This window comes from Ixodes scapularis, unplaced genomic scaffold (genome assembly GCF_016920785.2).
Source record: "Ixodes scapularis isolate PalLabHiFi unplaced genomic scaffold, ASM1692078v2 PGA_scaffold6__148_contigs__length_123643588, whole genome shotgun sequence".
Taxonomy (NCBI): domain Eukaryota; kingdom Metazoa; phylum Arthropoda; class Arachnida; order Ixodida; family Ixodidae; genus Ixodes; species Ixodes scapularis.
Genome location: NW_024609881.1, coordinates 4,325,368 through 4,350,850, shown reverse-complemented (window position 1 = coordinate 4,350,850; position 25,483 = coordinate 4,325,368). Strand labels below are relative to the sequence as shown.

Genomic DNA, 25,483 nt, shown 5'->3' with positions numbered 1-25,483 from the left:
ACTGACATTGATCGGTGAATTGACTGGTTGTCCCCCGCCCCCAGCTGGGCCTGTTCCAGAAGGACTTGGCGGTCTACCTGGAGCTGGAGCAGTTTGTGGGCCCCGAGGGACTGAGGGTGACGGCGGAGAACGAGTGCCGCCGCCTGCACTGCTGTCTACGCGACCTCTCCTCCCTGCTGCAGGCCGTGGGCCGGCTGGCCTCTCGACTCACACCCGAGAACTTCACCGAGCTCCTGGTGCCCACCAGGGACACCGTCACCAGGTGAGCCCCTTCTCTCGCGCCCTCCTGCATCCGCAATTTTCGGGAGCCTGTTTCACACAAAGAAACATCCCGCACGAGGTTGCGGGCACTGCGGTCCCGGTTTCTCGCATTCATGCACTGCAAATGGCACAACAACAGTGCGTGGAGTTGCAACCACTGGAATCCTGGTTTCTCGCATTCGTGTGCTGCAACCGGTGCAACAATGATGCGTGGAGTTCTGCTGCAGCCACTGCAATCCCGGTTTCCCGCATGGGCTGGTTTCTAGGGGCTGGTTCACGCATCTGTGTCTGACCTACTATCCACTTATGATGAGAGAACACACTGCTGCTATCTGGTGGGAAGTCCTGGGGCACATCCGGCCTTCTTGTATTTTTTAATTTTATACACGATAGCATTTATCCCAATGCACTTTCTTGTCCATCCTTCTGTTTGTAACCAAAGAAACTAATGCACGTGATAATGATGAGGGGACAAACTGATAAGAAATACAAAAATTCATATCATCTGCGAAGGGGAATCAAGCCCATGACCACAAGATCACAATTCCAGTCCTAAGCCATTGCTCCAGTGATGGGGACTTCTCCTTCCTTTCTTTGTATGGAATTAACAGCGCAAATACAACAAGGAAGGATAGACGAGGGAGACGGGATAGAATGCTGACTAACAACTGACGTTCAATGAAATGAACGTATTTGCACTGTTAATTCCACACAATGATTAATCAGCTAGCCCACCAGACGATTGTGATGCGCTTTCTTTTCTTTTTTATTACTTAAAAAAGCCTCTGACAAGCCAAAAAAAAACTTTTTTTTCATGCTAGGCATTTAAATGGCATGTCAGGACATTACAAAAAAATTGTTTCACTAAAGAGTTGCGTAGTTGTTTTATAAAAATAGAAATAGGGAGGCCCAATTCAAAGTTCCCGCCAGTGCACTGTGACGTAACAGTGTACCGCAAGGTGTCGGGGCGGTCAGAAGGAAGGCATCGGCGGAAGTCACGTGAGTTGTATCCCTCCTCGTGCTTATTGCGAGTGCGTGTAATATTTTTTAAGTACTTTTGTTGTTCTCCGCACCTCCACGAGCGATCCAAGCAGACAAGGTTTCCTTTATATGCTTTTCATCGCTTAATGTTGCTGTAAAAGTAGAAGAAGAGGAGTCGGTGAACTGACGTAATCAACTACAATGCCTAGAAGGTGCTGTGTTAACTACCCAAAAAAGTAAATTTTTGAACTACTTATCTGATTTAAATTATATTTACAGGGCTTGTTTCTGTTGATGTTGAGAACATTTCTGGCAATTTTCGTTAACCTGGGTGAAGTACAAAAAAAAATTGCAAACGTTCAAAGACGAAAGTGGGCGTGTCTGCTTAGGAAAAAAATTACTTATAAATTTGTTGTTTTTATTTTGTTACATTGCATTAGGACAGTTCAGAGCAGATAACTATGGAGCTATATTTCTATGTTATACCATCTTTCATGACAAAAAAGCCACATAAACACAAATACAGTTTTTTAGATTCCCATCCTTTGTCCAAACTTTTAGTTCTTGAGCATGAAAAATGACAAAAATAAAAAATACAAGCTCATAGTTATCTTCCCCTTAAAATTTCACCCCAGAAACACTCATAAAAATTAATCCAAGTTCCATAATAAGAAAACGATAGTTTTCCTAAAGTGAAATTTATGGTAAAAAGTGGAATGGAGAAAAATGTGTTCAAAGTGCTCCAACCTCTACCTTTTCTTTAGCATCGGTGGACCGAAAATAATTTATAAAAAATTAACTATGCAGTGTAAACTACTGAAACTTTCTGGGAATACTCTCTGGATGTTGGTGGATGTAAATATGACATTTCTCAAAATCAACTTTTTTTTGCAGAATTTGTTTTTTCTGGGTAGTATCCCCCCTTAAACGGGCTTTGTGTGGCTTCTTCTGCAGGCTCTGCCACACGGCCAGTTACGGGAACCGGCTCAAGTTCTACGCCTTGAAGACGGCCGCGCCCAACGTGCTCAAGTCGGACTTCATTGAGGTGTAAGTGAACTGCCTTTGTCGCTAGCAATGTCTCCCTTGAGCTAGCCCGAGTCTCCCTTGAGCTAGCCCGAGCCCGGCAGATTATAAACATGAGCCTGAAAAAGTTTGCAGGCTTTATCCTAAAACCGTGTAAACATAAAGTCAGCGAATTGGATAAAAATTTCTTTTAAACTTGGACAGAGTTTTTTTTGCACGACATAAATATACCCGACTTGGAGGATGTATTTTCGAGCATATGGGCGAAATATGCACTTCTTAAATGAGTGGGGCATTTTTTATTGATGTATTTCTTGAACAGATATTGCACTTTTCGTTGTTCAATTTGTTTCACAGAAAACTCCCTCCTACATGTTTCTGTAAAGAAACAATCACAATCACGTTAGTGCACTTTCTAAAAACATCATAAACATAAAATTATCTAGGGTGCGTTAGCTTATCTTTGGTGCCATAGTAAGGCCCCCTGCACAAAGCGCAAAGTCGAGCTCATGTTTTTTTTTTATTTTTCTTAGTTTGAAAAGTTGAGCAAAAGGCATTCATATTGTACCCTGCAACCGAAGTGCCCTGGTTTTCTTGCCCGCACTTTCCCACTATGCTGCTGGCGTTCCTACATTTTCTTTTAATCCACTTGAAAACTTTAAGGTGCATGACACCTTTTTTTTTTTTTTTGAGCGGTGCTAAGTGATTTTGCACTTGCCTGTTTGTTTTCATTGAGCCTAAAAGATTAAAGAGCCCACTTTTGTTGTCAACAATTTAGAATTTATGGCACACTAGTGCCCAGGCATGGCACGGCCCGGACCGGCCCGAAAAATTTTTTTGTTCAAGCCCGAGCCTTGCGTGAGTCCGAGAAAATGTGTGTTACCCGGCCTGAGCCCGGCCCACGAGCTGGGTCGGGCTTGTGCAGTGCTCTAAAATTTACACAATGATTTTCACTAGAATAGTGTTTGGATAAATTTGAGAGAAACTCTCTTTGGGACCAGTGTCTCGCCTCCAAACTCTACTTTCTGTGCCAGTTGTGTGGGAGCATCAACATTCGACTGCAGCTTTGGAGTGCCGATCTCAAATCGTTCCTCGACGTTAAAGAGCCGCTAACGGTCCAAGCAAGTTCGAGCACCTGCAGCCTGTTCCAACGACGACAGGGAGCAAAAGCTTGTGTCCGATCTTCAATCTCACGAGTTGTCAACTTTTGAAACTCGAGGAACCCGTAAATTGTTAAGGCTGATAGCCAAGGAATTCTCTCTGTTCTTGGTATTGATGCAATAAAGCAGTTGAGGAGCCTACTGACCTTGTACACAGTAATGTGCAGTACTAAGAAGGGTGTAGCACATAGCTTTGTATGACTTAGGGGCTCAGACCTGCAAAAAAAAGTGCTCGATTTAATCAACAGAAAGTTGGGGCAGAAACGAGCTGGTTGAGGTTAGACATGACACAACCTCGAGACTGCAGGAAGCAAAAGACGACATACACGCATACAAAGTCTTTGATGCACTTGAATATTTATTTCACTGGAAAACTGCTCGCTCTTCATTGTTTTGGTCTGTGTGGATGGGGTTAGAGGATAATTTTGTTCCTGTTCAGAGTAATTGTGTAGCTGTAGTAGTGCTGGTGTAAGAAGAGGGTGATAGTTTTTCTTCTTTCTTTTGTGATGCTCTGTTTTTTTGTGGCATTTCCTATTTACAGTAATATCCGGAGACATATCACATTTAACATCGAAAGGAATTTGTGTGAAAATAGGGAATGGGCTAACTTTCGGTGTGCAATAAAAAGAAAGCTGATAAAGTTATAGTTTTACCATTTCTGACCTGCGAAACTTGCCATTGCAGGCAGGGGCAATGAACCAAAGGCCTTGCCTTGCCAGTCAGCAATGTTCACTTATCTCCCGCCGTGGCTAAGTAGCGCCATTTCTGCCAAGGTCACTGCAGTGAAACCCATTTAGAACGAACCCACATACAGCGAATTATTGTGAGTATTGAACTAACGATAAATTTAAATAAAAGTGCATGTAAAAATGACTTTTTATAACAAACAATATATTGGCTATAATCAAACTCCCCCCACCCTTCCCGGAAGGCTTCCAAAACGTGCGAACAGTCGTCTTCTAGCCTGTCCCCCCCCAAAAAAAAAGCAGGAAAGAAAGAAAATTCTAAAAGCTAAAGTTGCGTACAAAATTGAACGAAAAGAAGCAATTCAGAAAGGGGGAAGAAATATTAAAAAAAAAAACACTTTATGCAAGCACAGAGAAAAAGAAACAACTTTTCATCCCAAAAAGGTTGACCACGAAGAGAAGCGATTCAGAAGGAGAGATAAGCTAAAGAAACAATCTCTGCATGCATGCAAAAAAAAAAAAAAAAACACTTCACAGCGCGTTGTTACAAAGCGGAAGCAAAAAGATCAGAAAGGAAGAGTATGGTAGCTCTCACCTTACAACGAACGTATCGTGGAAGTTTGTTGTAAATATTTTTTCGCTATATTGAACTACTTACTATATCGAACTGATCATAGCGTTTCCTGCTGTTTGTTTTAAACAAGTATGACTGTATTGGCCAGGTCCCTGCAGTTACTAGAAGTGGGCTATCTTTAGGTGTTTTTGAAAAAAATAGCAAATCACGCCAAATCACGTGGGGCGTCTGTCGCAGTCTCGGGGTTGTGTTATGCTTGAGCTGGAAGAACATCTTACTTAAAAGTAGGGATTTATTTATTTATTTATTTTGAGTGACCCTCAAACAGCTTGACACCTCCTTAGTGGTGCACTTACCAATGTCAGATAGTAGTCAAATTGTTCGGACACGATGAAAAAATGGAAAGGTAGGATGAAACAATGGCAGCAACACACTTTCTAAATTTATGCTCTTCATCAAAAATATCTAGACTAACATTCCGACAACTCTGTTCTAAATTCTCACTATGTGTCAATTGAAGGCATGTCATGTGTGCTGAGTGATATAAATCGGAAGGAGAAAACAGAGTACTAGACCTGCCACGAACACGCAAGTAGACGTGACTTAGTAGTACTGGTGAATCAGTTGTATAATTTACAATCTTATACAGAAACATCATCCACAGATCGTCCTCCTGTTGTGCAATGTGTCCAATTTCATGAGGTCACAAATCCTTTCGCAACTGTCGAAATAATTCGGTTGAAAATAATGATCAAACTATACATAAATGAATTTATATTGAACACATTCAGTTACACTTGAGTTAGTCACTCCAATACAGTTTCATATAGTTCAGGCATGTTCGACTCGATTACACACCATTGAAGAAAACAAGCATAAAAAAACTAATTGGTTTAGAAAAACCGTGTGTTATTTGCACAATGGCTCCAGTACTCTAAAGGAACCATTTGTAATTGTAGTTACGTAATGATCGAAATTAATCGCAGTATTTTTAAAAACTCCCAGATTACGGATAACCTCAACACGGATAATATCGGTGGAGTCTAAGGTATATGGAAAATTCAGAATATCCTGATTTCTAGAAAAAAAACAAGACATAACTTTTGTTTTTAAGAATAGACCATTTGAAAGATACCATGTTGAAATAGAATCTATATCACGCTGAAGAAAATCACGATCTTCAACGACTTTAACCATCATAAACAAATTCATATCATCAGCGAATACCACTGTGTGTGCTTAATACAACAAGCGAGATCACTCACAAAAATTAAAAACAGTAAAGAACCGAGGATGCTGCCTTGGGGAACACCAGAAGTAGATAGAAAAGGAGCAGATAATCGGCCAGATACTTGCACAAAGTTACTCAAGATAGATAGTAGCTATCGAACAGACGACAGTACTTAGTAGACAGGCAGACTAGAGAGTTTACTCAACAGTAGTCATTGATTTACTTTACCGAAAACATGGGTCATATCAAAGTACACTACATCCGCTTGTCCTGCGCTGTGTGCAGATACTTGACTTGGGAAGGAACATAGGGTTGTTTCTGCAGAGCGGCCTTTCATGGAACCATGTTGTTCGGGAATAATCTTCTGACAGAAATTTGGATAGAGGCGGGTGTGCAGAACAATTTCATACACCTTTGACAAGCTACGGGGGAGTATGACAGGCTGATGGTTGTTAACCATGGATGTTAGAGAAAATTTAAGAGTACAGCAGGGGGATACACTGGGGGACACCTGGGTTCCTAGAACCCAATTCCTTAGCTCTGTCTCTCTCCCACACCCGTGGTTCTCCCCGTGCAGCCAGGCCCAGTCGCTGGCGGCACTGCAGGCATTCTGCCACTGGCTGCACCAGCTGCACTCGGACTGCCTGCAGAGGACACAGAATGCGGAGCAGTTCAGGGTGCTGGTCGAGGCCTACATCGAGGTGGCCCTGCCCAACATCGTCGGCCAGGTAACTACAAAGGCAAATAAAGAAATGCTCGAAGCATTTGAAGTACACCTGTGTTAGCCAGCCGTTCGTGACGAGAGCTTTTAGCGGGCAGCTTTGCCGCGGCGGGTCGCAACGTTGCACGTAACACGGTACACAAACGTACGGTATATTAAAATATTTCTTTCTGATAGAGCAGTAATAAAACCTGCAAACACACCAATGAGCATAGTGTTACCACAGGCTACCGTGAGCACAGCGAGGTTCCTGGCGCGCGCTGAAAATTGTGCGTCAAAGGTGCAGCGCGAACTTCCTGTTGCTATGCTGCTCCTTACGGTAGCCTGCGGTCGCGCTATCTTAAAAGTTCCTATAAATAACCGCAGTACAGTTTATAAATAACCATAGCACAGTTTGATCACGTGTTGCAATACAGTATAGACCACTTACAACGTAACCGCTTGTAGTGCTAGACCGGGTATAACGCGGCTTTTTTAAACCACCAGTTCGCCTCCCATAGAACTTCATGTAATTACATACCGCTTAAAATGCAGGCACGCGAAGGGAAATACCGGTTATAGTGCGGTTCTTGGCACAGCCCGCCGACCGCGCCGACGACCGGAGCAGCGAGCACGCTTCCCTGTGCGACACTAGATAACGGCGCTGACGGCGCGAGCCTCGCGGGGCAAGGAGGTTGCTCGAAGACGCGGGGAGAAGCGAAGAGAGAGGCTTCAGTTGCCATAGCGACGGAGGGACGCACGCACGTGTTGTTCACGTGCGTGCGTCCCTCCGCTGCGTTGGAAACAAACAACCGCAACGACAGACCAATCGCAAATCGAGGAGAAGTGTTCGCGCGCATTGCATGCCGGTCGCGGGCCGGCAGCTTCTATCTGCAAACATGGTGTCGGTTGTGATCGTCGTCGTAGACGGCGTTCATCTCATCGTTCCGCGTAAAAGCGCTATCCTTGACTGTGAATTTTCGTTGTGTGTTGCTGTGATCATAGAGTTATTACAGTCGAACCTCGATATAACGAACTTCAATGTAACGAAATCCTCGATTTAACGAAGTATTTTATTTTTCATAATTTCTTGCCCATAGACCCCATGTATTTTTAGTCCCTATATAACAAAGTCTATTTTGCTGCTATTTCAATATAACGAAGCGCCATTGCCATAGAAGGCAATAAATAAATCAACTCTAAAAAACAACTTCGCAAAAAAATTGTGGTTAAAAAAAAAAATTATGCGCAAACGCGAGCACTTGATAGGTTACTTCACGGGGACAGGCCTTCCAACGTTCCTAGGCTGCCCGAGGATGCGGCGCCGGTAGCGCCGGCGAGGCATGCGGCAAAGCGGATTCCGCGAGGCTGGCCAGAAAATGCCGAGCAAAAAGTTAACACGGCATAACAGCATCACCACTGACATTCACTGATCATCATGGTCCACTGTACCGCGGGTAGCGCGGGAGCCAACTTCAGCGGGGGAGCGACGTGATGGCGCGACCGCGCGATCCGCGCGATACCGCGCGACCGCACGGGCAGTGCCATCTAGGAGAAGACCGAAAAGACCGATTATCGTCTTGCGGGTCTTGCGAGCGTGATGTAAAGCAAAGGCGCAAGCACACTGTGGGCGCAAGGGGGCAAGTAAACTGTGCGGTCAAGAGTGCTGTGTAGGTTGGAAACATTGGCACCGCCTAAACTAAACAGCTTTATTTTTTAACCGGGCGGTTCACTTACGTGCTTGCTGCCATAAGGAAACGTAAAGTTCTTTCTTTGGATGAGAAAGCAAACGTTTTGGACGCCATCCTGAAGAAACTGCCGAGATCACGAGCACTCGGGAAGTGCTCGACGCAATGGACGTACTGAGGAGGTACACGGCGTCGCATGGGCAGCAAGATGCCGTGCAAGCGCTCTGGGCGCTCGAACGCCGTATGACGCCGCCGACGCCGCTGCTACTGTCGGACAAGGCGCAAGCAAAACTCGCGGACTACTTTGCCCCTAAATAAATGTCATTTTCGGTGAGTTTTCATACCCGTAAAATGTTTCAGAATTTTTTTTTTTTCGCATGCTAAAGCCAAATTTTGATTTAGCGAAATTTCAATGTAACGAAGTAAATTGCGAATTTTACCGACTTCGTTACATCGAGGTTCAACTGTATAATGTACGCTAGAGGTTCAAGTGGCGCTAGTGTGCTGACGCAAATTGAAGCAGACAGCAACCAGTTGAAAATTGACTTCCGGTAATGCATTTCTATGGAAAAAAGCGAGTGCATTTTCTCCCTGCGCTCGATCATAAGAGCATATATTCCAAATAATTCGTACGTACTAGGTAGCTTGGAACATTTCTCAGTCAGACCTACAAAAAAATTGGTCAGTTACGGCGTTTTTTTTTTCGAATTCATCACATTAAAAACGGTGCTAAAACGGCTACGTAAGTGTATTTATGTGCACTGTCGGACACTGTTAGCGCAAACACGGCGTCGGCGATTTCCAGCATGGGTGATATACGTGCCAAACGAACGAAGGACATCTGGAAAATCAAGAGTGGCGGCAGGAACTACGCAGTAACACTGGATCAGTAACTCGCAGTGCATGTACGATCAAAATAAATCGAAGGCCACGTAATCTATTCCGATTTTAAATAAGTAAGTACTGCTTATTCTTTCTGCCCTAGCTGAGCGAAGCTGCTTGTTCTATGCTCAAAATATCACCCCGGGCGCTCGATATCTTTGAGAACAAGTGCCCGATAAAAGCTGCCCGGCAAAGAAAACAATACGAAGAGACACTTTTAATAGCCCACGGACTTTATTCTCTACGTTTTAAAGGTTTTTATCCGCTCATGCACGACGGGAGCATTTTCATATGGTGACAGGACTGGCATATTATGTATAGACAAGCGTCACCGGAAGGCTGGCGAGCCTTGAACACAGTCTATAATTGTTTCGATTGTAATTTTGCTTTGAATCGTCGCTTGCTTTTACACACCCGCTGCGGACACACGTTTGGGACTGAAATGTAGCGAAGTTAAACATCGCTCACTAACGAAGAAAAATGCGCTAACTAAAGTAATTACACTTTTACAATGTTAATCAAGGTACATACTATTCGGTACGACCCAAATAACCAAAATGTTCCGTGTTATTTTCCGGCGAAGAGAGAAACTGCACGCGCATTTTCCCATAGGAATGCACGGGAGCACTGCAAAAGACTGGTTGCTGTCTGCTTCAATTTGCGTCACGGAAGTCGCGTAGACACTAGCGCCAGTTGAACCTCTAGCATACATTATAATAACTCTATGGCTGTGATAACCCAGCACGTACTAGAAGGGAAGATCCACCTGCTCGTGCGGCGATGTTGTGGCGGCGCTGTCAAGACGGCAGAAACGCCCGTGTCGTCGTGTTTGTTTACTTCGACTACAGTGGTGATTTCTAAGCATTTGTGTCCTCGAACATCGCCCGGATTTTTTATTTGGCGCATTTTATGCATGTGCTCAAGTTCAAGGTATTACTGGCGCGTACCGTATGAAGGATGTGAATTTTCACGCGTTTTCATCTCCGGAGAAAAGTGATTAGGGTTAGCAATCCTGAACGCTCGCAACGTCCGTCCGCAACCCGCGACGCCAATAAAAGGCTGCGCCAGGCAAAAGCCGCTCATTTCTTTCAAAATGTGTGACACACTTGAGAGAAAAGTGCACTAGTCTTGTGAAATAAAGGCTTTCCTGAAACTAAGCTTTATTTTTAATCTAACATAAAATAAATTCTTTTACAAGGGTAAGTTGTCTGATGGCATGTATTTTGGCCTGAAAAATTGATGTTTTGGTTATAGCGCGGTACCGCTTATAGTGCGGATTTTCGCGACTCCAGTGACATGCGTTATATGCGTTCTACACTGTATACTAAAACCGAGACGGTGAGCAGCGAGATGTGAGCCTGTGACACGAAGACACCAATACTGTGAATGCTCTTCTTCCGGAGATTGACAGTGTGCGGCTCACGTTTTAGAGCACTCATGACCAGGTAAAGCACAAACACCACAATATCTTCATTACCCTCAAATATATTTTGGCACAAACAGTGACGCGGCCGAGAACGCGCTCGCCCTCCACAAACTTTGCAAGTTGAGGCTTCCGCAGCTTTTTAATATCAATGTGCTCCTTTTCCTAACGCACATGAGCATCTCCGTTACCTGAAATGTGCTGCTGCCCTGACCGCTTGGCATTTGTAGACAAATAAATTATTTTTAGCGCACGGACCAATGTCAGCAAGAAGGCCTCTACAGTCAGACCTCATTATATCAAACACGGATATATAGAATTATTGCTTATATCGAATCGTTTTTGAACTGTCATAAGAATTACATGCATTTTAGATTTTTTATAGCAAACTCGGTTGGTTAAAGAATTAATATATCGAACTCCGCAGCGTTGGAAAGCGTGTGCTCTCCGGAGACAGGCGGCAGGCTTCCCCACAACACATCAGAGGCTACGGCGGGCTTTCCCGCAACACATCAGAGGATAGCGGTGGCGCAGCAGGCGTTTGTGACCTTTACGAGCGCATGTCTGCGTAAAGCTTTATGCCTATAGTGCCGGGAGCGCCATCCAGACTTGGCGGCATACGGGCAATACGGGCTCAGTCAGCTCAGACGTTGCGTCAACCACGGTGGCGTCAACTGCGTGTGGCGTACTGATGGCAGCAAACGTAAAGAAACGTACGCCGCTGACGTTTGCAACGAAGCTTGAAATCATCTGCCGCGTTGAAAAGGGAGAAATGAAGTCGAGCGTTGCCAAAGCGTACAACATACCGCGAAGAACTTTGAGCATGCTGCTGAAGACGAAATGTGACATCAAATCAAAGGCTGAACGAAGCATGCACTCCGCCGTACCCCGTATTCGGCCACCGGCCTCCAAAAAGGTGGAAATATCACTTCACAAGTGGTTTATGGACGGAAGGGCTCGGAACATTCCGGTGTCGGGGCCGATGCTTCAACAGAAAGCAAAGGACTTCGCGTTCATCCACCAAGCACAAAACTTCGCCGACTTTGGGCGAAGCTGTGGCTGCCCAAAGTGCAACGAAGTTGATGGTAGTGGTATCTCTTAACGCTTCACGTGAGTAGTCATTTTTGCCGCTAGGTTTTTAGTGATTAAATCGAGCTGCACTTTGATGCGTTTTTGGTGTGGTTTTCTATATAGAATTTTGGTTATATCGAATTATTTCACAATCCTCGCACTGTTCTATATAGCAAGGTTCGACTGTATGCGAGGCATCAAGAACCAGTGCTGACTAGATCCGACCGCCAACCACGCCATTCGTAGCGGAGCTTCAAATGGCGATGAAGTGGAAAGCCCTCTCTCTGGAGACAAAAATGAAGGTTTTCAGGCTTCAGCTTGAACCAAGCATGATATCTACCATCCTGAGTGCAAGGAAGAAGATTGAAGACTGCTATACAAGCAACACCGTCAAGATTGACCGAAAGTGTCTTAGGCCTTGCCTTGACCCGGACGTGGAAGAGGCTCTGCTCTCATGGATAAAGGACCTAAGGGCGCGAAATCTGCCAGTGTCTGGTCAGCTTCTTCAAACGAAAGCACTCAGTCTGGCGTGTCTGTTAGGGCATGATGATTTCATCACGAGCAGCGGGGGTAGCTCCAGCGTGGTGGCTCCAGGTAAAGAAACACCAGCCCAAAATCACGTTTTCAAATAAATGAAATAATGGATCCAGCTAACGTCGTTTCTCATGTTGCAAATTGATGTCCTCATGTTCCGATCTATTTTTTGAATGCTGCTTAGTGACAGGTAAGGATCTTAGGGTCCGCGATAGCTCGTTTTTATATCTTAGTGCTGTGCACAATCTTGCACGGACTTGATAGCAGAAACATTCGCGTTAATTTTTGTGTGTACTTTTACAACGAATATTGCATATAGCGAACAAACGTCTGCCCGCGATGCTAGTTCGTTATAACGAGTTCCGAATGGGTATTAGGAAACTGGACGAAATTGCTCCAAACTTACGTGCTCCAAGAATGTTCCAAAGTATGAATTTTCTTATGCAAATGTGCTTTAAAGCAATATTTTTTTCTGCTCCAAAAATTGCTCCAAACTCGAAAACTGGCTGGACCATCCCTGTCCTTAGGTTAGTCCTCCCCCCTTAGCACTTTCCAGCACTACAGTAGTTCTGATGATTGGCCTTCAATGTTGAGAGGAAAACGGAAGAAAACCACCGATGACTTCTTTGCTCTAACAGTGTCGCAGAGTGTACTATCGCGGACCACGTGAGCTGAAACGGTCCTTCGTACTTCTTTGGCATGCCTTCCAGTTCTTGAGAGAGCCGTGGTCCAAACTAGGAATGGAATGCGAAGCTGAGCTGTCGTACTTCGGACTATTTGAGAAAGCGAGAGATGATAAAGCTTATGGGGACCACAGACGTAGCAAAAAGTCGGATTGGGCGTTTCATCTCGTATCGTCCGGGAGGTATCCATTCTTCCCACGGAGCTGGTCACGTGACCTGAGAATCCCTGTTACGCCGGGCGGGATGGGCAAACGGGCTGCCCCTTGGAGACCCAACACCTGCATCTAATCCTTTGCCACCCATTTCTCCGCAACGGGAGCAGTCCCCGGAGAAGGTGACGCACAGCGCGGCCCACCTGCTGCTGTCGCTGACGACGGTGCGACCGTCGTTCCTGCTGGCCCTGCCAGCGATGCAGCAGCTGTTCGGTGCCGTCTGCGAGCGGAAGCTGAGACCCCTGCCACCCGAGGTGCGTCCACTTCGGCGCCATTTTGATCCAAGCAGTGCGTTTGTACGTAGGGACATCGGTCTGGGAGGTTCTGGAACGTCCTCTTACTCGTTCAGACGCTTACAACCGAGTGCATTACAATTTCTCGCGATATCTTACGACGAGAAAACGCACTGGCACCATCCATGGTGTTGCCCTGGAACTGCATTTCACTAGAGCAAAGGTTTTGCAGTATTGGCGAGGTCAAATGTATGTGCTATTCATGAGAGATGGTCGTTTATGGCATTCTCAAAAGTTCTTCGAGCCAACAGTGAAATAATGATGCACGAAAAAGAAAAGGAAATACGGGGAAATGATGAGTGTTCCATAGCTACCCCATAATGTGTTCTTTTGCCACATTTATGTGAACCAGCCCCTCTACTGAGAAGTCAGGAGTGAGAGACAGTCACTCGCTTGGTGTGAAAATGTTACTCCTCTTGCGCTCGCTACCCCGTGCTCTGAGAACTATGATAGAGTTTTGTCACTTGAGCGCTTGGGGGATGTGGCCCGTGAAGGTAAACTTTTGAACCCTTCATTCAAATTGATCCAAATCTTCGGGGTGAATAGAATCCTATTAGTTATTCCATTAGGAAGTAACTTCATTAGTCACTTCCTAATGACTACTAATAGGAATAGATTCCTATTAGTAACTTCATTAGGAAGTGACTTCATTAAGAAATGTATTAGACAAAAATATTAATTGCAATCCACAAAATTATTGTACTAATGTGAAATAGAATACCCATAGTACCAGTTAAGGTAAAAGTTAATTGTAGAAAATGCAATATAGAGAAAAACAATAACACCCAAAAAGAGCAAAACCTTTTTGCAAAGTTTTTGTGTTTTAAAATGTTTAGTTTTCATCACGAAGGAGTGAGCTTTTTCAGATTATGGATAGCTTAACTAGTTCACCGTGAAATTTCTGTCCAGAACAACACTGGAGGAAGTCTTTGCACTTTCAAATTGTCTAATGATACATTTCCTCGTACCACATTTTCTGTCAAAAAGGGAAACTGAGGAAAAATTATTTGAAGTTTCAATTTTAGGTTTCTGTATTTTTTATGGATTCCAGGCACACAAAATTCATCCAGAGCATAGGTAGCACCTTCCTCTTTGAGACCTCATTCTCCTGGTGATAGCTGCCAGCTCATATCATTTGTGTGTGAGCTAACTTTGGTAGCCGTCACTTCTCGACGGATAAACTGCCGAGCACCAAGGGCTAATGGTACTAAAAAGCAGCAAAATAGCAATATCATCTGAAATGGAAGACATACTATAAAAAGGGCGCTGCTGATGGTAGCACAATATTGTAGCCGAGCAGGACCAATATTAGGCCCCGTTTCGGGCCGAGGCCACTCGTTGGTGACGTCGGGCCGAGATAGAGGAAGAGCGCAAGCGTTGTTTGGCTGCTGCTCTAGAGGCAAGGCGACAAAGCGTGCAGCGGAAAGTGAAGAGGAAAGGCATTTAATAGGTGGTAGAAAAGCGGTGATACACGAATGGCAAGAGGTCCGAAACGAATGGAAAGAGGCAAAGAGGGGGGGATAATGAACCAATGCTAACGCATTTCCATCAAATAAATCCCATTGATTGTCGAACAATTTTTATGTGTTTAAGTGTTTTTTTCGAGGTTGGGGAATCCCGCGTCTTATTTCCTTCAACATAAGCTCCGATAAACGCCGAATTTTTTCTCGACACCGAAAAACACCGAATCCATGGGGAAAAAATAAAACCCCAAGACGCACACACCCCATTTCGAAGAAAACTAAATCCTGCAATACGGAACCCTACTCGTAACATTGTTTGAATTATTTCGAGTTCACGGTAGAAACATTGAGGGTAAAAAATTATAAAAATTTATACACAGGTTGGAAGTGTTCCAGAGTTATCCGATAGGTGGTGCCAGTGTGCAGGTGTGTTTTGTCGTAGTAAGTTGTTACGAGTGATTGCAATGCACTTCAGCACACTCAAACGGAAATGGTGCAAATCAGCCTCAATACGTGCAACTGGCTCTTGTTGCGCAGTCTGAGCTCTTGGTGCTACGTTCCCTGCACAACTCCCTGTGCTTACCGTGGCCCGGTGTTGCCGACACGGGCCAGGGCTGGGAGGTGCGTGCTGGCCACCAGCGGCGGTTGGTCGCGGCGCTGACTTCTGTGTTGGTGCAAGCAGCCTGCTCCCGAGAGTTCAGTGCAAGCACGCAGCTTCAGCAACAAGGTGAGCTTGCCGCCGCTCGTTTATTTTTAGCAGTGACCCGGAATATGTTGTGCGCTGCTGGCACCCAGCTTACGTGATGACGTGGCGAAAACAACCGGTGGGAGAGTAGCCTGAATATATTTACAGTATTAAAAAGCTTGATCTTCACTGTGTAATGTGATATTTTTATTGCATAAGGTTAAGGAAACGTTGGCTAGCTGGTGCTAAGCGCTACCACATTCAGGTTTCTCAGTCTCATTTATCTGTTGAGAGTGACTTCCTGATCATTATGTTTGTCAAAAGCAAGCCATTACAACATCACTGCTCAAACCTTCGGGGAAATTTTTTATCCCAATTGGGTACCTCGCAAATACACCGTTGAACTCCCTGACTTTCCCCTGTTATTTTGCATATAACCGATTCTTCGTCAGCGTTGGGTGTTGGTCTTAGTTCCGAACAAAGGCCGCCACGTGTGCAGCTCGGGTATGAACTCGTGCTCCTTTACGTTGTCAGCTACTCCGGTCAGTGTAGGCGATCTAAATGCAAAAGGACCCGAGCGAGCTAGGAAATGTCCCCTCTGGGTGTAAAAAAACTTCGGGCGATGGTTTGTTGGTGTGAATTCTGGTGATCTTTCGAGCCACACGAATTCGTCCTATTGGCTTAATGCTCTGCGACAAGGCTGGGGAATCAGTTGTCTGAAATTTGAAATATGTTTTTTTTATTTAGCTTGAAAGCTCTGAAAGTTTAGTCAAAGCGACTGACTGGAACTCTTGCCCGTAGAAAAACAGCAGACATTTCTCAAAAAAGAACAGGATGCGCGTGTCACATGATATGTGGGAAAAACAGAAACGAGGTTCCACCCGACATTTCGCAGTCCGGTTGCCCAATCCCAACTTCGTTGCTTTTGCTGATCAAATGGGACATTTGTTTCGTGTGTTACCAGTACTGCAGTGCATGGAACAGATCTTAGACCACTGTGTTTATCATCCCATCCCGCCTATTCCGTGGCTCAGTGGTAACGTCTCCGCTTTGCACGGAGTGGACCCCTGTTAGGTCACCGCGTGTGGCGGGCAGTCTTTCTTAAAGATTTGGCAATATCGATGACGGACGCCCTACGTTGCCAACTACGACATCAACAACGACAACTGCTACATCATCTAATACTACTACTACTACTACAACAACATCAACAACAGACGTCATCTCTTGTGGCGGGAAGATCCCATAACAGCCATCATTGTAAAATAATCCTCAAGAGGCAATAACTTGCATCACAGGAACCAGCGTGTCATGCTGTCAGGGGCAGATCTAGAACTCTCTTTTTTGGGGGTGTGCGATACTTCAGAAAATTTGTAAGGGCTACTAGTTGCACATTCTTTCTCGTGCACAGGTGCATGCTATAAAGCAAGCCGGGGCAGTGTGGGTATCGTGTGAAAATTTTCTTATAACCGAAATCACTTAAAAAACAACCACCTACTATTGGATATTAAAAAAAAAAAATGGTAGAAACCGTGCAGTGGGTTTTCTCCGACTTAAATTATAACGTATGTCGCGGGAGTCGCGAAAATCCGCACTATAAGCGGTACCGCACTATAACCAAAACATCAATTTTTCAGGCCAAAATACATGCCATCAGACAACTTACCTTTGTAAAAGAATTTATTTCTAAGTTAGATGAAATAATAAAGCTTAGTTTGAGGAAAGTCTTTATTTCACCAGACTAGTGCACTTTTCTCTCTCAAGTGTGTCACACGTTTTGAAACAAATGAGCGGCTTTTGCCTGACGCAGCCTCTTAGCAGCGTCGCGGGTTGCGGACGGACGTTGCGAGCGTTCAGGATTGCTAACCCTAATCACTTTTCTCCGGAGATGAAAACGCGTGAAAATTCGCATTCCTCATACGGTGCGCGCCAGTAATACCTTGCACTTGAGCACACGCATGAAATGCGCCAAATAAGAAATCCGGGCGATGTTCGAGGACACAAATGCTTAGAAAGCACCACTGTAGTCGAAGTAAACAAACACGACGACACGGGCGTTTCTGCCGACTTGAGAGCGCCGCCACGACATCGCCGCTCGAGTAGGTGGATCTTTTCTAATACGTGCCGGGTTATCATAGCGACACACGACGAAAATTCACAGTCAAGGATAGCGCTTTTATGCGGAACGATGAGATGAACGCCGTCTACGACGACGATCACAACGTTGATCACAACCGACGCCTTGTTCGCGGATAGAAGCAGCCGGCCCGCGACGGGCATGCAACGCGCGCGAACACTTCTCCTGTCGTTGCGGTTGTTGGTTTCCAACGCAGTGGAGGGACGCACGCACGCGAACGACACGTGCGTGCGTCCCTCCGTCGCTAGGGCAACTGAAGCCGCACCCTCCTTGCCCCGCGAGTGCCGCTTGCGCAACGCTTGCGGCTCGCGCCGTCAGCGCCGTTTTCTAGTGTCGCACAGGCAAGCGTGCTCGCTGCTCCGGTCGTCGGCGCGGTCGGCGGGCTGTGCCAGAAACCGCACTATAACCGGTATTTCCCGTCGCGCGCCTGCGTTTTAAACGGTATGTAATTACATGGAGTTCTATGGGAGGCGAACCGGTGGTTCAAAAAAACCGCGTTATACCCGGTCCTGCACTATAAGCGGTTACGTTGTAAGTGGTCTATACTGTACAAGAAAGCAATTGCGGTGTTTGCAGTGATGCTTCATAACTGCCTAAGGCTCCATCTCCATCCCCTTTGGTTTTTGTTCCCCTTGTGTTTACTCCTTTTCTCAGTGGTATGAAAAAAAAAAAAAAGAATCTGTCTGTGTTCTGCTTTTTGGAGCGTAGCGGGAGAGCAAACTCAATATCTTTCGTTGACAGTGCCCTTCTGTGTCTTGGTGTTATTGCTTACAGTGATAGCTGTTACGCATGGGCTCTTGTTACCGCCAGAAATGGTGTCCGTTGTTGTAGTTGATGCTGTTGAAATTGTAGTTGGCGATGTAGGGCGTCCGTCATCAATGTTGCAAAATCCTCAAAAAAGATTGCCCGCCGCCCGCGGGAATCGAAGCTGGGTTCGCCCCTGCGAAGCAGAGGCTTTACCTCTGAGCTATACGACACCCCATGAACAACCCACTCTATAAACTTAGGGTTTTTGTAGTACCCAAAGCATGCCTTCTCTGGAAAAAATTAGGCGATAACAAATTGCCATTGCAGCACTGTCAGTGCCAAGAGCTCGTGCCAGGAGACGTGCATTCACGCGCTTTGGAACACAAAAGAAACAAAAGCATTCGGAACAAAATGGCCAGATGTTTCATTTCTTCCAAACGCTTCTGTTCATACACCCCACGGTGCGTGACCGCGACGTATCACAGGGGACTGTACTGGAAATAACACAGGACTGCTCAATTCTTTTCGCTATTGGCTCGAAAACTTTTGACAATGTTATAAACAACCATTTCTCATAAATAGTTTGTACATTTGATTTTGTAAATAGTGCCAAACCTTCGCTCTAGCGAAATGCAGTTTTAGGGCCACATCATAGAGCCAAGGTTTCACTGTATTTGCAAAATCAAATATATTTATTTTTATCTTTTTTTTTTTTTTATTCTTTATTTATTTTAACGTCCTGCCAACCATAAGGCCAAGGCTGCTGGTCATCCCCTCCCCACCTTTGGATCTGTACCCGCATGCCGTCTGACATCGCAATCCTGGCAGTTGGTCGTAGCAATGCTGGTGAAAAAGGCAGGGGGCGCCATTGTTGCGGTGTCCCATCTCGCATCTCCTTTGGTTTTCGTGGACTGTCTGGCCGCAGACTGACCTACGGCAGAAAAGGCATCTGCTGTTTTGCTGCTCTGCCACCGCCAGGATTGCTGCATGCAGTAGCAGGACATTACTACGACGTAATCAATTGCCAGGGTCGTGGCAGGCAACAAAATTACACATTTATGACGTCTCAAGGCGGTGATCAAGGGATTCCTTTTAGGGTTGCGGTAATCACGCCAGTCGGAGACGTGCTGCGGGCGCCACGGTGGTACCGGCGCTCTTTGCTAATCCGGGCCTCGATTCCCCCGTTTCTCGTCCGCAGCCAAGCCGTCTGTGAAATGGGCGGTGCGTGTGATGCGCGAGCTCGTGGAGGGGCTGGAAGGGGAAGGCACGCGAGCCAAGCAGCTCTGCCACGGCGGCCTCGGGGATGCCTGCAATGCGGTGGTGGCCCTCTTTCCGGTCTACCTCAACGACAGAGGTAACCCTCGGCTCTCTCGTCCCTCGATGGTCGGGCGCTAGGGCAACACCTCCTAGATGACAAAAGCGTAGTGCCGATAGAGACATCGTCATCGTCGAAGGCCCACACTGGTCACAGATTGGACACTACGATTGCTTTGACGTTCAGCTCAAGCTTGACTCGCAGCCAAGCGCCGACATAGCACTCGTTTCCAATCTGTGTCCAGCGTCGGCCTTTGCCGGTGACGCAAAAATGTCAGCACTATGGCCTTGTCTCTTAGGCAGTGTTGGCCAGAGCCACCGAACGAGCTACACTACTGGTTTTTGAACGGGTTCGTACCCAGGTAGCACTCCGGAAAGACGCCCAACTTGGCACAAGCTTTGCAATCGTAGGGGCCTAGCTTGGGCCGGTTCTGCTCCAGAGCATTAGTGACAAAGTACGGAGCATTAGTGACTTTTACTCAACGTTTCTATGGCTTTTCTCCGGCTTGCCACATAGAGATCCAGACTTGAGCCAAGGATGTCACGTATGAGCCGGATAACCAGCAGCTAAGCCTAAATGTTGCACTTGTGTGAAAGTTTAGGCCGAAAGTTGCCGCATGAAAAATAAACGACCAGTAGTGAAGCCTAACTTCGGCACTTCTTTGGGGGATTAGGGTCAAGATACCCAGACTTTGGCCAGAGAAGCTTAAATTTGTCTGCTTTGGGCTTTGGAGGTCCTAAATTCTCGAACGAAAACAAAATTGTGGCCCAGTAATTTGTGCTTCCTGGAAAGGAACCCAGGGGCTCCCAGCAGAGTGCCCTCGGGGGTTTCCCGAGCTCCTAAATCTATTTGGGGATCTTTGTTCCCAAGTAAGGGGTTCTCCCAGTTTAGGCACTGTTTTTTTGCAGAGCTGAGCCAGCAATTGACGCACTACTATTTACCAAATACAGTAAAACCTCGTTATAACAAAACGGGTTATAACAAACTAATGGATATAACAAAGCAATCATAATTCCCCTTGCTTGCTAATAGTGGGAAGAAATGGACATTGGCTATAACAAACTAATGGTTATAACGAAATAATTACGACCGCTCCTTCAACTTCGTTATAACGAGGTTTTACTGTACTTCCTGCACATGCAGTATTCTTTACGAGGTCTGCAGGCTTCTGCACTGCTTTACCGGATCAATGCTGAGACCGATTCCTCGTCTGCCATTCGAGCCAGATAGGAGTTCCCTGAGATGAAAAGGTTTAAGAACCCCTGAGTTACAGTTCGAAGTAACCACACTTCAGCCATCAGATGGATGGATGCTAGCGGCTGTACCCTTTGTACTGGGAGGTAGCTTGCGCCACCTAGCCTAGCACCCTGCCGCTTAAAATCGTTGTTGCCAGTCACATGATTTCAGTCGTGGAGAAATGTTGAAGCAGTCTACGAGCGAGCAGAACAATGTCATTGAAGCTTCTCGACATCATTTTCAACGAGTCAGAAAGCCCCATTTACGAATCGTTATTTGAACTCGCCTGCCACCTCCGAAATGTTTGAAAACTGAGTTAAGGACATAACAAGCAGACTTGCGAGCCCACCTAGCCAATCGAGGTGCTCTTTCTCGTCGGTCATTTCTGAAACACAGTACAGCATGGTGAAGTTCATCCCAAGATTTTGCAAATGTTTCGATTTTGAATTTTTATCGGAAGCCTCGGGATAAATGCAGTAGAGCAGTTACGAGGCCTGCAGACCCTGTGAGCAAAAAGGCACATATTAGGGAGTGTTTGCTTCTTAGTTATGCATCAATGGGTGGCCCAGATGTGCTAAAATGCTGCTCAAAAAGGAAAGAACAGCGGAGAAATTTCCCGAGGTGCCCACAATATGACGGAGGCTTATTGCAGAAAAGGCAGCGTGGTAACCCAGATTTCGGTTGCACGTCAAGAGATCCCCAAGTGGTCGAGATGAATCCTCAGTCCTCCGCTGGGGCGTGCCAGATGCCAGTCGTTGATTTGGCATATAACCCCCCCCCCCCCTTCAAAAAAAGAAAAGGGGGGGGGGGGGGAAGGAATTTTGAAGCTTGGAGAATCTGGGAACCCGTGAGGGTACTTTGGAGGACCCCTTGGTTCTTAGGAGCCCAGTTTGAGATTCGGTGTTTCAGCCTAACACGTGCCCCATCTGATGTTTTCCTCTTGGACCTGCCTCAGTTTTTCAGGATCATCTCCAAATTTTTAGTATGAACTTGCTCGGTTCATTATTAGTGACACTGTTACAGGTACGAGTTATTTTTACTGAGCAATTATTATGCGTTGCTGTTACAAGTTACCGAAAAAAGTTGCTAGTTTCCAGTAGCACAATCTTACTAGTATAGTCTAAGCTCGTTATAACAGACCTTGATTTTGACCAATAGTTTTGTCTGTTGTAAGAGGAGTATGTTATATCCAGATATGAAGTTGAGTCAATGGTATGTAGAGGAAAACCAACTGAACTTCACACATCGGTACTTTATATCCAAATGTCTGTTGTAACCAGGTCTGTTGTAATGAGCTTAGACTGTAACTGACTTCGGCCCAGGACTGGATGATCCTGCACTGTAGGAATCTGCTTCGCAGGAAAGCGCCATGAGCCAGCCAACCATTCTATGTGAAATAAAAGAAGGATTATCTCTTGACCAGGCATGAGGTAGCAAAAAGCTCCCCAGCCCATAGCCACTTTTGATCCACTGACCTGTCTCACGAGGGCCCACGGGTTTTCCTAAGGATATGGTCGCAGGCAAGGAGAAAAGGGTCACTCACTTCCCCGCTGCCAGTTTCTATTCCTTGGTTCCCTTGAGCCCTCCCAGTGTTTGGAGGCACAGTAAAATGGGGAACACTCAACCGGTTGCCCGATGATTGGCTGTAGAATACTTGCTGCACTGGGTTTCCCTCACGGTGTAAGATACTCTTTAAGTCAGGACATGCAGCATGGCGAACTCTGCTGCACGATCGACCAGATAGAGTCCTATTGCCGCGCGTCTGAGCACTTACTGCCGACAGCGTCTTTTCGGGTCGGACGGCACAACCGTGAGCATGGCACACAGGCGCGCATGCTTTCTGCTTAGCGCGTCTGCTCCAAAGCCGACGGACACTCGCTTGAACGCCGCACTGGAGATCTCTTTATGTCAACACGTTCATAAAACTATTCTTGTCTGCCGTTGAGGCCTGAAACTAGGATCAATGACAAAGATTTGTCTAAGCAATACGCGTAGCACAAAACGTCAAGTTCTACATGACGCAGCGTGCCCAGAAAATGACTTCAAAAACAAGCACATCTAATTGAAAAGCATGGAAAACCAGGCCCACGACAGGTTACCACTGGTCGCTTATCAAAGAGCTATCTGGTGGTGTCACTTGCGACCGAGGCGAAGAGTGGACTTTATCTGGCAGCTGAGATGCGTGCGGTGTCTACACCCGTATGTATCTTGCATCGTGGTCGCCCTCGTGTTTCAGAGGTGACAGAGGCCATCCTGGACCTGCTGCTGGTGCTCTTCAGGGTCCTCCAGGCCCAGCTGGGGGCTGCCTTTGCTGAGCAGATGCTGCAGACGTTCCTCAGCCTCTTCACCAGGTAGAGAAACGACCGCTCTGCTGCGCTGGATTGGACTCTAGTTGAACTGGAAGGAACCATACAAATCCGGTCTATTAGTTGAACTGGAAGGAACTGGACAAACCTGGTCTATTTGGCACAGCTCCCACTTAGCAGGAGCTTCATCCAAATAGATCTGGCAATAGGTAAAAAAAAAAGGCTCGATAACAGAAAGTATAAAACAGAGAGAGGACGAAACACAGACGAGTACATTCTTTCTTGAAAGAATGTACTCGTCTGTGTTTCGTCCTCTCTCTGTTTTATACTTTCTGTTATCTAGTACATCGTACCAACACGCTCGTTAGGAATATAAAAAAGGCTCGATTGCTGTTTTTGTTTTTTCTGTGGTTGCCCTAATTTCTGTTTAGTGCAAGATCTTGTGGACGCCCACTCCAAATGAGAAAAATGGCGAAAAACATGGGGTGGGCTATCTTTAAAAATGCAACAGCAAAACTTTATTAAACAAAAAAGATAAAACAGTGGGCCATCCACTGCAAACCTTGGTGAAACGGGAACTGATATTGTCGATCGCAGACACGGCAAATTTGCGTTTCAGTGACGTAATAAATACGTGGGAATTCGCTACAAGCTCCTGTGTCACAGTAAAAGACATTGCAGATTGCAGACGCAGCAGATTCGCTTTACACGGTGCGGAGGAAACAGGGGAACCTGCCGCGAACTCGCATGTCATGGGAACCGATACCGCAAATCGCTGACGCAACAGATCTGCGTTTCACGGTGCAGTAAACATGCGGGGACAACTCCTATGTCATGGAAACCGATATTGCTTGCAGATATCGTGGACAGAAAACACTGGAGCCTGCTACAAACTCCCTGCTAAATTTAGCGGGGAGTTTGTAGGTATTGAGGCCATGCGATGTATATTTTCCCACTAAATGTAGGGGTGATATTTAACTCGCTAAATTTAGTAGGGAAATTTTTGCTAAATTTAGCGGGACATTTAGCGAAAATTTCCTGCTCAATGGGAGGCGAGGAGCAGAAGAGGAGGGGAGGATAAGGAGGGGGAGGAGAGGCATACCCTCACCTCCTCCTCCTCAAAAGCTGCGCTCCAATTTCGCATTACAGAGAATTGTCAACGTCTCATTTTTTTTTTCTCCTTTTTTTTTGTGGATTCTTTCAGTCTTTTTTGTTTTCTTGTTCTTGCTTTTTGGTTTTGCTGTCTCATCTTTAAAGTGTTTCTTGTTGATAATTTTGTTAGGGTCCTTTGACCCTGACAAAATTATGAAAGTCAAGTCTATTGGGGAGATTGCTGAAAGTGTTCCATTCCCACCATATGCAATCCGTGCAATGAAAATTCAGTACCTTCCTATCTCAAAACGCCGCTTATTTCGAATTTTGTTTTAGTTTTTATGTCTGGGTTATTGAGGGTTTGCTGTAGTCCTAGCTCTGCAACAGTTTACCAGTGTTTTTTCGATTGTTTCCCCAGTGTATATCACTGATTTTTATCAATTGCGATAAAATTCAGGGCGCAGAGTTGTGAGCCCCCTCAGGGAGCTGTTGAGTGTCGGCAACTATTACAGCAGCACATCTTCATATTGTTAGGACAGAAGCATCAGTAAACATGCATACAATATCGGGGTTTGGATTGGTCGGGGAATTTCTTTCCACTCTCTGCAACTTAGAGAAATGAGGCCTAGATAAAGAACTGTAGAAAAAAAAATATTTGGCCCAGCCGCATTTGAAAATATTTAATAAATTCCTTCCACGGCACTTTATCCAAATCAAACCTTGGCAGCTATTTGAATAATGGGAATATTTTGTACGAATGACCTCAAACAGGCTGTGTTTTGCAGTTAAAAACTCTTTTGTCAGGGAGCAGCTGCAGAACTGCATCCTGAACGAAGGCAGCGTTGGCATCAGGGTGGTCGAAAAGTGAGTAATGCCATTGCTGATCTGTTTGCTCACGCATTCCAAACTACCAAGGGTTTTGGAGAAAAGAGAACAGTGTTTTTAAAAGTGAACCGTGCATCGCTGAGCACTCATTCTCTACCCAAATATTTATCGACACAGTATTTGAAAAACTGTGTCGAATATTTATCAACACAGTATTCTGGGGAAGATTATTCCAGTCGCGTATAGTTCTGGAAAAAGGAAATAGCTGTATTTGC

At 45.7% G+C, this 25,483-nt stretch overlaps 1 protein-coding gene across 2 annotated transcripts in view; it reads left to right on the top strand.

Annotated features, from left to right (window-relative positions):
* Nucleotides 1–25,483, top strand: part of LOC8037790 (exportin-6) — an 83,246-nt gene that overhangs the window by 27,599 nt on the left and 30,164 nt on the right. For both annotated transcript variants that reach the window (XM_040499707.2, XM_042294405.1), the window contains 8 exons: nucleotides 45–262; nucleotides 2,197–2,289; nucleotides 6,494–6,644; nucleotides 13,220–13,363; nucleotides 15,403–15,592; nucleotides 19,633–19,788; nucleotides 23,222–23,336; nucleotides 25,188–25,247. In XM_040499707.2, the coding sequence (XP_040355641.2) occupies nucleotides 45–262; nucleotides 2,197–2,289; nucleotides 6,494–6,644; nucleotides 13,220–13,363; nucleotides 15,403–15,592; nucleotides 19,633–19,788; nucleotides 23,222–23,336; nucleotides 25,188–25,247 (1,127 nt within the window). The remainder of the gene's footprint in view (nucleotides 1–44; nucleotides 263–2,196; nucleotides 2,290–6,493; nucleotides 6,645–13,219; nucleotides 13,364–15,402; nucleotides 15,593–19,632; nucleotides 19,789–23,221; nucleotides 23,337–25,187; nucleotides 25,248–25,483) is intronic.